Consider the following 12,091-nt stretch of genomic DNA (forward strand, 5'->3'; position numbering starts at 1 on the left):
CTATTATTAGGGTTAGTGTACTTATGCTTCTCATGTGGCTGGCAAAGTCCTGGGTGTAGTTCACCTCAAGCTATGCATTTATCTTGTGTGGTTTTCTGCATCTGTGTTTTATTTTACAATTAAAAAAAGGTTTTAAAAATAATTTTTAATGGTGTTGAGCTTCTGTTACCTGCCATTCACAGTGTCTGACGTGGCCCTTCGTCTCTGCAGGTCTCAGCCCCACAGAGCTGCCATTTGACTGTCTCGAGAAGACGAGCCGAATGCTCAGCTCCACATACAACTCCGAGAAGGCCGTTGTGAAAACATGGCGCCACCTTGCCGAGAGCTTTGGACTGAAGAGGGATGAGATTGGGGGCATGACAGATGGCATGCAGCTCTTTGACCGCATCAGCACGGCAGGCTATAGCATCCCAGAGCTGCTCACAAAACTGGTGCAGATCGAGCGGCTAGATGCCGTGGAGTCCTTGTGTGCGGACATTCTGGAGTGGGCTGGGCTTGTGCCCCTTGCCTCCCAGCCACCCATGACAGCCTGAGGAGGCTGCCTGTGGGCTGTCCTCCCTGGGAGGCACCAAGGATCTAACGAGGGCTCTGGAGCTGTGAGTGCTGCCAACAGACTGCCAAGAATCGAGGCTTTTTCTCCTGTCACCTGGCTTTGCCTTAGGTTGTTCCCAGGAACAAGAGGAAATGAGGCCCGACTTCCAATCTAATCAAAGATAAAAGATTAAAGCTGGGATACTCCCAGCTCCCCACCTGTACCTCATCAGGCAGGACGAATATTTATTCATGAACTCATTCAAGGGATGTTGTTGGGTGCTCAGATGAACCAAACAACGTGAGGATGACAGAGGTGAAGAATCTGGTCCCTGTCTTTAAGGAGTTTACAACCTAGGGAGAGAGAGAAGATGTGTTTACAAACCACCTTGCTAGAGGACATCAAAGAGTCTGGGTGAGGGGATGGTAAGACAACGTAATAGAAGTTCTGAGGGGGGAGATGGCTCCCCATGGGTGATGAAGGAGGGCAGCCCCATGAAGAAAGCAACTTGAAAGCCTGGTGACATGGCTACAAAAGGCAGACGTCTCACTCCATGTAGTGTCAGGGCCAGTACTTGTCTATGGATATCCTGGGTGGCTTCATTGGGATACCTTTGCCTGTTCTTGAAGCCATCTGTACTCCTACAGCCCTTTCAGTCACTAATGGAAGAGTTAACTCTGTGGCCTGCCTTCTGTCCTGACATAGAAGGTGTGTGTTTGTCCAGTTAAGTAGACCTGTGTCTAGTCAGTGGCCGGTTTCACCTACTGCATGAATTCCAGGCCTGCCACCTGGTGGTTTTGTATTACACATGAATTGCTTTCCACTCTCATCCTTAGTCAGGTTTGACCCTTTTGTGGGCAGCAATGCTCAAGAACACAATCCATTTAAATGATGGGTCAGCCTGTTTTTGCTTCAAACAGAAATGAGTGGTCCGCTCTATGTATAAAGAGAAATGGTGACTTCCTAAGAGTTCAGCCATGCATAACTGTAGATTTTGAGCATCCGAGACTTGTGGATGAGCCTTGTGGCATGAGAGCTTCTGAACCAGTCAAGGAATGTGGGGTCTCACAGCACAGGGAGGGCCTGGGCTTAGAATCCAGGGACCTGGTTCTAGTTGTGCCAACGTGGGCCATTTTCTTCTCCCTCCCAGGCTTTAGTTTCTCTTCTGCAAAGGAGAGGTTAGCCTGTGCTCTGTAATCAGGGTAAGTACAGTTCAGGTGGGCAATAGGAAAGTAGGGCTGCAGGAAATGCCAGGCCTTTGAGGTACACATCCAAATGAACACTGTGAGTCATCAAGTTAAATGAGACATGCTTTTAAGCAGAAAAACTCAGAGTAACTGTAGTTGTTTGACACACGTTTAGAGATAAAGTAATACACTGGCATTGTTCTTGGCAAATCCTCTTACTACACCTGCAGTTGCCAAGAGCGTGGGAGCCAGGGTAGTGATCATACCAGGGGGTTAATTTAGAGTTCACTGCTGAGCTTCCTAATGACAGATCTGACTATGGGTTATTACTAAATTAAAACCAGTCTCTGACTTACAAAGCTATGTTTTTAAAATTACAAGTCACATGACTGAGCAAGTGCTTTGGGGGGAGGAAATCAGTCATATGTTTAGAGCCAACAAGCAATTTCCCACCAATGAATGTAGAACATACTGTGATAGGATCATAATTAGGTCCTGAATATTTAATATCATCATTTGCAGTGTCTGTTTGCTGCTGTTTTTCAGAACCTATTTGGTATATCCTGCAAGCTAAATACTCCATGGCAAAATTTAATTCTCCTTTTAATTCCTCTTTGAAATCCTATGGTGCCTCTTTCTCCTGTTTTGTGATAATGATGATGAGAGTCTCCCCCTGAATTGGCTGCAAATGTCACATCTGATGAGCATGCCATTCCAGGGAGACAGCCTGCAGTTTCTCAAGAACAACATTTTCAATGAAGGAGCAGGGGTGGCTGTTCCCAGGCCCAGAGCTTTGCCTCACTTCATGGGGTCGGAGGTCCAGCCAGCATCACAACCATGTTTCAGTGACCCTCAACTCTCAACTTTTAGGGAGCTAGTCCTTATGGAGCTAAACATTCTTTTGTCATTTACTTATTTGGAAACAAATCCAAGAACAGTTTATTTTGATGGACTTTAGCCTACATTATGGAATTCAAATCAATGAGACCATAATGATTATCACTGACCCTCTGGGATTTCTACCCTGCCATTTTGTACGGAGACAGTCATTATTTTGCTATACTTAAAAACATTTAGGGAGCACCCGAAGCTAAGAGCTATGGGCCCTAGCCAGTGAAGTCTTAAATGTCAATAGTTTTGTCTAATTTTGTATATATAACTTATTATATTTTACAATTTCAATAAACTAATAAAAAGATCTACAGACTGCTCCAGTGTGAGTTCTTTCTGGGGGTGGAGGGAGGGAGGAGGTGGGTGAGTGGAGAAGCCTCTGATTACTCTGTGCCCATGTAGACTGCCATGAGACTGCAAGATTGTGACCAGCCTAAATGAATTGCCTACATTTTTATGGCCTGGGCCATGTGCTTGGCAGAAGCAAACATTACACTGAGATTGTATTAAAAAACACCTGGAACCTTGCTTTCCAAGTTGCCGTCACTATATCACTTAGCTACTGCTGTGTAATCCCAAAATACCCAAAATTCAGTGGCTTAAAGCAACAATATATTATTACAGTTCAGAGGTCAGTAAGGATCTCAGCTGACCTGAGTTGGGCTCAGTTGGATATGGCTCATCTGGGGCCTCTGTCTGTTAGGATACTCTCACTGGGGTTGCTCTGTTCCATTGTCCCCCATCCTTGGCCTCAGACCATCATCTAGGCTAGGCATGCCTCCAACATGGCAATGACAGAGGAGCAATAATGAGCAGACACACAAAGTTTCGTCAGGCCTACACCCAGAACTGGCACATCATCACTTCTAGCTCATTCTTTTGGCCAAAGCAAATCATATGGCCAACCCAGAATCAAAGGTAGGAAAATAGACCCCACCCTAACTCTATGAAGAACAAAGTCAAATCACAAAAGGTAAAATATTAGGGCAGACAATGCGAATGTCCACAGGTATGTTTGTTTCCTATGGCTGCAGTAACAAATCACCACAAACCTAGTGGTTTAAAGCAACAGAATTTATGGTCTTACAGTTCTGGAGGTCAGAAGGCCTAAAGTCAAAGTTTGAACGGAGTTGTGTTCCTTACGGAGATTATAGAAGAAAATCTGTTTTCTTGCCTGTTCTAACTTCTAGCGTCTGTCCGTATTCCTTGGCTCATGGATCCCTTCCATCTTCCAGGCCAGCAATCCTGTGTCTCCAACCTCTGCTTCCCTTGTCCATGTCTTTCCCTGACACCCTCCTGCTTCCCTCTCTTTTCCCTTGTGATCACATGGGGCCCACCCACGTAATCCAGAATCATCTCTCCATCTCAAGATCCTTAATCACCTCCGCAAAGTCCTTTTGCCATGTAAGGTCACATAGTCACAAATTGTAAAGGTTAGAGGGTAAATGTTTTTGAGGAGCCATTGGTCTGCCCACCACAATAAGTATGTAAGTGACAGTGCACTATGACAATGTAACATCCTCAGAGGAAGTGTTCTGTCAAAGCATACTTTCAGAGGGGACTGTTTGGTGGTGTGAATACATGTAAACTAAGCAGTGACTGCCTTCCTGCTGGGAACTATGAAGAAAGGATGGACAGCTGGGCTGCAGGTGCTCACCAGCCAGGACTTCGGTGGACCACCTGCCCCCCAACCCTGACTGGGACACATGAGTTTTGCTCTCCTCCACCTCCAGTCTCAATGGTCCAGGGGGATGTGGCAGAGTCTCATGAGAACCCAGTTAGGATTAGAGGGTATCTCTTTATTCAGGGCTCTGCTTAAACTTTTCTTCCCCAAATATTGCTAGTGAATTGTTCACTTTGGCAACAAGGATGACTTTTAGAAGCTTAAGTGAGTTGTTGGCTTTGTGTGGAACATTTGCTGCTCCACTCAATTCATTTGGGGCCCTTCACAGACATCTTGCATTTTTAGTAAAAAGCTAAAATCCTGGTACTCCTTCCTATGTGTTGGAATGCTTTATGGACCAGGAAAATCTGGAAACAGCACAAACACTGTTTGCATTAAAAAAACATTTTTGAGGGTCAGCTACACATTCTGCTGCAAAGAGACCTCATGAGAAGTTCAAGTTTTGTAGGTATTTCATTTTTTAAAAACTTGTAGAGATATAACCAGAGGGTGAAAATTGAGAGAAGGCTTAAAACCATTTTTCTGAGAATAACCTGAGCCTGGCTTGTTACTCAAACTAAAAGTTACATAGTAACTCCAGTGAAACAGATTATTCATGTTCTGTTCTTCCTTGTTTTCTTAATGCTTATCAGCATCACTCATACAGGGTAACAACTTCACTGAGGGTAAAATGTTCCTATTCGCTCATAATCACCTGTGTGGGACTCTTTTAAAGGCAGTTTTGAGTCCTTTCTCTATGCTTTAGTTTTCTCATCTGTAAATAGGGATTTACAGTATTATGCTGTTTTTAGAATTGTGGGAATCACATAATAAAGTACTCCATCTGGCACATGAAAATGTTCAGTAAGTGTTAGCTATCATTACATTGTTATTTAATCTTGAAGGGCATAGAAACTAGTAAACTCACTGCAAAGAACTTTCCAAATGGAATTCAAGTACAAAAGATGATCATGATTACAAAATGATTAGTACAAGGGAAAATGTCAGTGCAGGAGAGAAGAGGCAGTCAGTGTAACCAGAGAAGATACTGGCACACAGATTTCTGCTATCTGTGGTGGTGATGTGAAGGGACCCCCAAGAGCAAGCACCAGTGACCCCACACCTGGAGGAGGACTATGTCTCCAGGCCCTGGAGCCCCTCCACCTTGATAATAGCATGTGACAGGAAGAGGGGTGGAAGGGGCCTCTTCTAATTCAGAGGTTGGATTTTTTTTTTAATTTCCCTTCAATTTATTTAAACTAAAAAAACAAAGAGACAAAAACAGTTGATTCACCCATTCCTCCCACCCCCACTCCCACCCTCAACTCTTGGAGTTGGGCTGGGGTTTTTTTAGATTACACATAAAAAATGAGATCATACAGTACACTTGTACAATGCTTTGACTATTCAAGGTCTTTTGTGGTTTCATACAAAGTTTAGACTTTTTATTCTATTTCTCTGAAAAATACCATTGTAATACTGATAGGGATTGCATTGAATCTGTAGATTGCTTAAGGTAGTATAGACATTTTAATAATATTAATTCTTCTAATCTCTGAGTACAGAATATCTTTACATTTATTTGTGTCTTCTTCAATCTCTTTCATTAATGTCTTGTATTTTTCAATATGCAAGTCTTTCACTTCCTTTGTTAAATTTATTCCTGGGTATTCAACCTATATTAACTATATGAAAAACCCACAGCTAATATCATCCTAATGGGGAAAAACTAAGAGCTTTTCCACTACAGTCAGGAACAAGACAGGGACGTCCACTCTCACCACTGTTATTTTACATAGTACTGGAAGTCCTAGCCACAGCAATTGGACTACAAAAAGAAATGAAATGCATCCAAATCTGAAGGAAGAAGTCAAACTTTCACTATTTGCAGATGACATGATACTCCATATAGAAAACATGAAGGACTCCACCAAAAAGCTGCTAGAACTGATACACAAAATCAGTAAAGGCCCAGGATACAGGGGCGCCTGGCTGGCTCAGTTAGACTCTTGATCTCAGGGTCATGAGTTTGAGCCCTACACTGGGTGTAGAGATTACTTAAATAAATAACAATCTCTTAAAAAGTTGCTGGATACAAGATCAACATACAGAAGTCTGTTGCATTTCTATACACCAATAATGAAGCAACAGAAAGAGAAATCAAGGAATCAATCCCCTTTACAATTGCATCAAAAACCATAAGATACCTAGGAATAACAAAAGAGGTAAAAGATCTGTACTCTGAAAACTATAGAATGCTTATGAAAGAAACTGAAGATGACAAAAAAAAAAAAAGAAAAAACATTCTATGCTCATGCTTTGGAAGAATAAATATTGTTAAAATATCTATACTACCCAAAGCAATCTACATATTTAATGCAATCTCTATCAAAATACCACCAGCATTTTTCATAGAACTAGAACAAACAATCCTAAAATTTGTATGGAACCACAAAAGACCCCAAACAGCCAAAGCAATCTTGAAAAAGCAAAGCAAAACTGGGAGGCACCTGGGTGACATAGTCAGTTGAGTGTCTGACTCTCAGTTTTGGCTTGGGTCATGATCTTGGGATTGTTAGATCAAGCCCCATGTTGGGCTACTTGCTCAGCACAGAATCTGCTTGGGATTCTCTCTCCATCTCCTTCTTCCCCTCCCCCCCCTTTCTCTCTCCCTCTCCCTAAAATAAAGAAATAAATCTAAAAGAAAGAAAGAAAGAAAGAAAGAAAGGCAGGCAGGCTGAAGCATCACAATTCTGGACTTCAAGTTATATTACAAAGCTATAGTAACCAAAACAGTATGGTACTGGCACAAAAATAGACATGTATCAATAGAACAGAACAGAAAACCCAGAAATGAACCCACAACTATATGGTCAATTGATCTTCAACAAAGCAGGAAAGAATTTCCAATGGGAAAAAGATAGTCTCTTCAACAAACGGTGTTGGGAAAACTGGACAGCAGCATGCGGAAGAATGAAACTGGACCACTTTCTTACACTATACACAGAAATAAAATCAATAATAAAAATTCTAGAGAACACAGGCAGTAACTTATTTGACATTGGCTGTAGCAACTTCTTTCTAGATATGTCTCCTGAGGCAAGGGAAACAAAAGTAAACATAAACTATTGGGACTATATCAAAATAAAAAGCTTCTGCACAGTGAAGGAAACAATCAACAAAACTAAAAGGCAACCTTCAGAATGGAAGAATATATTTGCAAATGACCTATCAGATAAAGGGCTAGTATCCAAAATCTATAAAGAACTTATCAAACTCAACACCCAGAATAATATAATCCAATTAAAAATGGGCAGAAGACATGAATAGACATTTTCCCAAAGAAGATACACAGATGGCTAACAGACACATGAAAAGATGCTCAACATTATTCATCATCAGGGAAATACAAATCAAAACCATGATGAGATACCTCACACCTATCAGAATGGCTAAAATCAACAACACAAGAAACAACAGGTGTTGGCAAGGATATGGAGAAAGGGTACCCTCTTACACTGTTGGTGGAATGCAAACTGGTACAGCCACTCTGGAAAACAGTATGGAGGTTCCTCAAAAAGTTAAAAATAGAAATACCATACAACCCAGCAATTGCACTACTAGGTATTTACCCAAAAAATACAAATACTAATTTGAAGGGATACATGCACCTTGATGTTTATAGCAGCGTTATCTACAATAGCCAAATAATGGAAAGAATCCAAATGTCCATCAACTGATGAATAGGTAAGGAAGATGTGGTATATATATACAATGGAATACTACTCAACCATCAAAAAAATGAAACCTTGCCATTTGCAATTATGTGGATGGAACTAGAGAGTATTATGCTAAGCAAAATCAGTCAGTCAGAGAAAGACAAATACCATATGATTTCACTCATATGAGGAATTTAAGAAACAAAAGAGCAAATGGGGAAAAGAAGAGAGAGAGAAGCAAACCAAGAAACAGACTCTTGACTATAGAGAACAAACTGATGGTTACCATAGGGGAGGGGGGTGGGGAGATGGGTTAAATAGATGAGAATTAAGGAGTGCACTTGTGATGAACACTGGGTGTTGTATGGAAGTGTTGAATCACTATATTGTATACCTGAAACTAATGTTACACTATATGTTAACTAACAGGAATTTAAATAAAAACTTTAAAAAAGTTTATTCCTAGGTATTTTATTCTTTTTGGTATAATTGTAAAAGAGATTATTTTCTTAATTTCTCTTTCTGCTACTTCATTATTAGTGTAAAGGAATGCAATAGATTTTTGTGTATTGATTTTTGTATCCTACAACTTCACTGAATTTATTAGTTCTAACAGTTTTTTAATGGAGTCTTAAGGGTTTTCTATATACAGTATCATGTCATCCGCAAATAGTGACAGTTTTGTTTCTTTTCCAGTTTGGATGCCCTTTATTTATTTTTTATCAAATTTCTCTGGCTAGGACTTCCAATACTATGCTGAATAAAAGTAGTAAGAATGGACATCTTTGTCTTGTTTCTGATTTTAGAGGAAAAACTTTCAGCTTTTCACTATTGAGTATGAGGTTAGCTGTGGCCTGTCATTTATGGCCTTTATTATGTTGAGGTACGTTCCTGCCTATACCCACTTTCTATCACAAATGGATGCTGAATTTTGTCAACTGGTTTTTCTATATCTGTTGAGATGATCATATGATTTTTATCCTTAATTGTGTCAATGTGGTATATTACATTGACTGATATGCTGATGTTGAACCATCCTTATATCCCTGGAATAAATCCCACTTGATCATGGTGTAAGATCCTTTTAATGTATTATTAAAATTCAGTTTGCTAATATTTTGTTGAAGATTTTTTCATCTGTGCTCATTAGGGATATTGACCTATAATTTTGTTTGTAGTATCCTTGTCTGGTCTTGGTATTAGGGTTGGCCTAATGCTGGCCTCATAAAATGTGTTTGGAAGAGTTTCCCCCTCTTGCATTTTTTTTGAAGAGTTTGAAAATGAGTGGTATTAATTCTTTTTTGAATGCATTCTAGAATTTACCAGTGATGCTATCTTGTCCTGAATTTTACTTGTTGTGCAGTTTTGTTTTTTTTTTAAGATTTTATTTATTGATTTGACAGAGAGAGAGACAGCGAGAGAGGGAACACAAGCAGGGGGAGTGGGAGAGGGAGAAGCAGGCTTCCCGCTGAGGAGGGAGTCTGATGTGGGGCTCGATTGCAGAACCCTGGGATCATGACCTGAGCCGAAGGCAGACGCTTAATGGCTGAGCCACCCAGGCACCCTACTGAGCAGTTTTTGACTACTGATCAATCTCCTTTCTAGTTCAGATTTTCTATTTCATTATGATTCATTTTTGGTAGGCTATATGTTTCTAGGAATTTTTCCACTTCTAGGTTGTGCAACTTGTTGGCATGTAATTGTTCATAGAAGTCTCTTAGGAGTCTTTGTATTTCTATGGTATCAGTTGTAGCATCTCTTTCATTTCTGATTATATTTATTTGAGTGCTCTCTCTTTTTTTCTTGGTGAGTGTAGCTAAAGGTTTGTTACCTTTGTTTACCTTTTCAAAGAATCAGCTCTTAGGTTCATCTGAAGGATTCAAGATGGTGACATAGAAGATCCTGAATTCATGTCCTCCCACAGACACACTAGGTCTAAAGCTACATATGGAACAATTTCCTCTCAAAATATCTAAAGGGGCTTAGTGGTGACTACACATTGGGCAAATGAGAAGAAAACCACATCAAAGCAGGTAGGGGAGCCTGGGATAAAATTTCACCATAAACCAGACCCTGGCACAGCAACCCACAACTGGGCGTGTACTCAAAACCCAGAGCTTCTCCCTGAGGCATGAAGAGTTCAAACCTCACATCAGTCACTCCAACTTTTAAGACATACACTTGAGAGACAAGCCCACAAAACGGCTAATTCTGAAAGCCAATAGAGCTCACATCCTGAGACCCACAAGAAGGTAGTGATCTGAGAAACAGCTCTTAAAGGGCCCACGCACTCAGACTCACCCACTCCAGGGCCTCGCTGAGGCACACAATTGTGTCCAGACTTAAAGTGAAGGGGGCTCATCTGCTTATACTAAAACCTCGGCTGGAGGGGCAGACATCTGATTTAACACACACACACAGGAGCCTGCTAGAACACACTCCAGGCACGGAATTGGCAGGCAGCATCTTCACACTTTCCCTTTGCCATACTCCAAAGCACTGGTATCTTCCAGAAGGGAGCCTTTATGTATGTCTGCTGCTCCAATTGTTGCAGCTTCACCTAAAAGATGCCTCTTGATGGGGGGCTTATGCTTGTGGCCCCTCAGGACTGTATATATTTTCATACTTTTAAGAGCTTCTACCTGGATATCTGGTTTCCAGTCAGCCTGAATCTAGGTGCTGAGATTCTCCACTTCGGGATATTGACAGGTCTTGGTACATCCTCATCTACTGGGAGCTATTAAAAACATAATAGGTTGCTTGACAAGCACAAAGTTTTGAGAGATGACTAAGACCTGGAGTAGTGTTGAATTACAAATTTCATCTCTTACAGGAGGCCACTCCTTCAAGATTGGGAGAGGTGGTGGTTTCATAGAAACCAACACAGAGAATCAAACAAAATGAAAAAATAGAGGGATATGTTCTAACTGAAAGAACTAGATAAAACTTCAGAAAAAAACTTAATAAAATGAAGATAACTTGCCTGATAATGAGTTCAAAGTAAATGTCATAAATATGTCCACCAGACTGGGAAGAAGAATAGATGAATATAGTGAGGATTCAATAAAGGGATGGAAACTATAAGAAATATGAAATAGAAGTCACAGAACTGAAGAATACAATAATTAAACTGAAAATTACACTGAAGGGGTTCAACAACAGCTTAGATAAAGCAGAAGAAAGGATCAGTCAACTATAAGCAAGGCAGTGGAACTCACCCAATCAGAGCAGCAAAAAGAAAAAATATGAAAAAATGTGAAAACAGCTTAAGGGATTTATAGGATAACATCAAACAGATGAACATTCATATTATAGGGGTTCTAGCAGGAGAAGACAGAGAAAAGGGGGGCAGAAATCTTATTTGAAGAAATAATGGCTTAAAACTCCCTAACCTGGGGAAAGAAACACACATCCAGATCCAAGAATCCCAGAGAGTTTCAAATAAGAGGAACTCAAAAAAACTCACGTCAAGACACATTATAATTAAAATGTCAAAGTTAAGGACAAGGAGAGAATATCAAAAGAATAAACAAGAGTAAAACAACTTGTTACATACAGGAGAACCCCATAAGACTATGGCAGATTTTTTAGCAGAAACTTTGCAGGCCAGAGAGAGTGGCATGATATATTCAAACTGCTGAAAGAGAAAACTTCCAACCAAGAATACTCTACCCAGCCAAGTTATCATTCAGAATTGAAAGAGAGATAAAGAGTTTTCCAGACAAGCAAAAGCTAAAGAAGTTCATCACCATTAAATTGATCTTTTAAGAAATGTTAAAGGGACTTCTTCAAGCTGAAAGGAGAAAGGGTGCTAATTATTAGCAAGAACATTTATGAATGAATAAGTCTCACAGGAAAAGTAAATATATAGTAAAGGTAGTGACTTAATTACTTATGAAGCTAAGATGGGGACTCCTGTGTGGCTCAGTTGGTTGAGAGCTCAGACTCTTGATTTCAGCTCAGGTTATGGTCTCAGGAGCGTGAGATCGAGCCCCACATCAGGCTTGAGATACTCTCTCCCTCTGGCCCTCCTTATCCACTCACACTCTCTCTCTCTCTAAAAAATAAATAAATAAATAAATAAATAATTTAAAAAATA

The 12,091-nt window shown here is 40.4% G+C and overlaps 1 protein-coding gene across 3 annotated transcripts in view; it reads left to right on the top strand.

Annotated features, from left to right (window-relative positions):
- EDAR (ectodysplasin A receptor) overlaps nucleotides 1-2,928 on the top strand; it is a 108,236-nt gene extending 105,308 nt beyond the window's left edge. For all 3 annotated transcript variants that reach the window (XM_081833280.1, XM_081833282.1, XM_081833281.1), the window contains exon 13: nucleotides 211-2,928. In XM_081833280.1, the coding sequence (XP_081689406.1) occupies nucleotides 211-533 (323 nt within the window). In that variant the 3' untranslated portion in view covers nucleotides 534-2,928. The remainder of the gene's footprint in view (nucleotides 1-210) is intronic.
- Nucleotides 2,929-12,091: the final 9,163 nt, after the last annotated feature.

This window comes from Leptonychotes weddellii, chromosome 10 (assembly GCF_054177405.1).
Source record: "Leptonychotes weddellii isolate Sample4059 chromosome 10, ASM5417740v2, whole genome shotgun sequence".
Classification (NCBI taxonomy): Eukaryota; Metazoa; Chordata; class Mammalia; order Carnivora; family Phocidae; genus Leptonychotes; species Leptonychotes weddellii.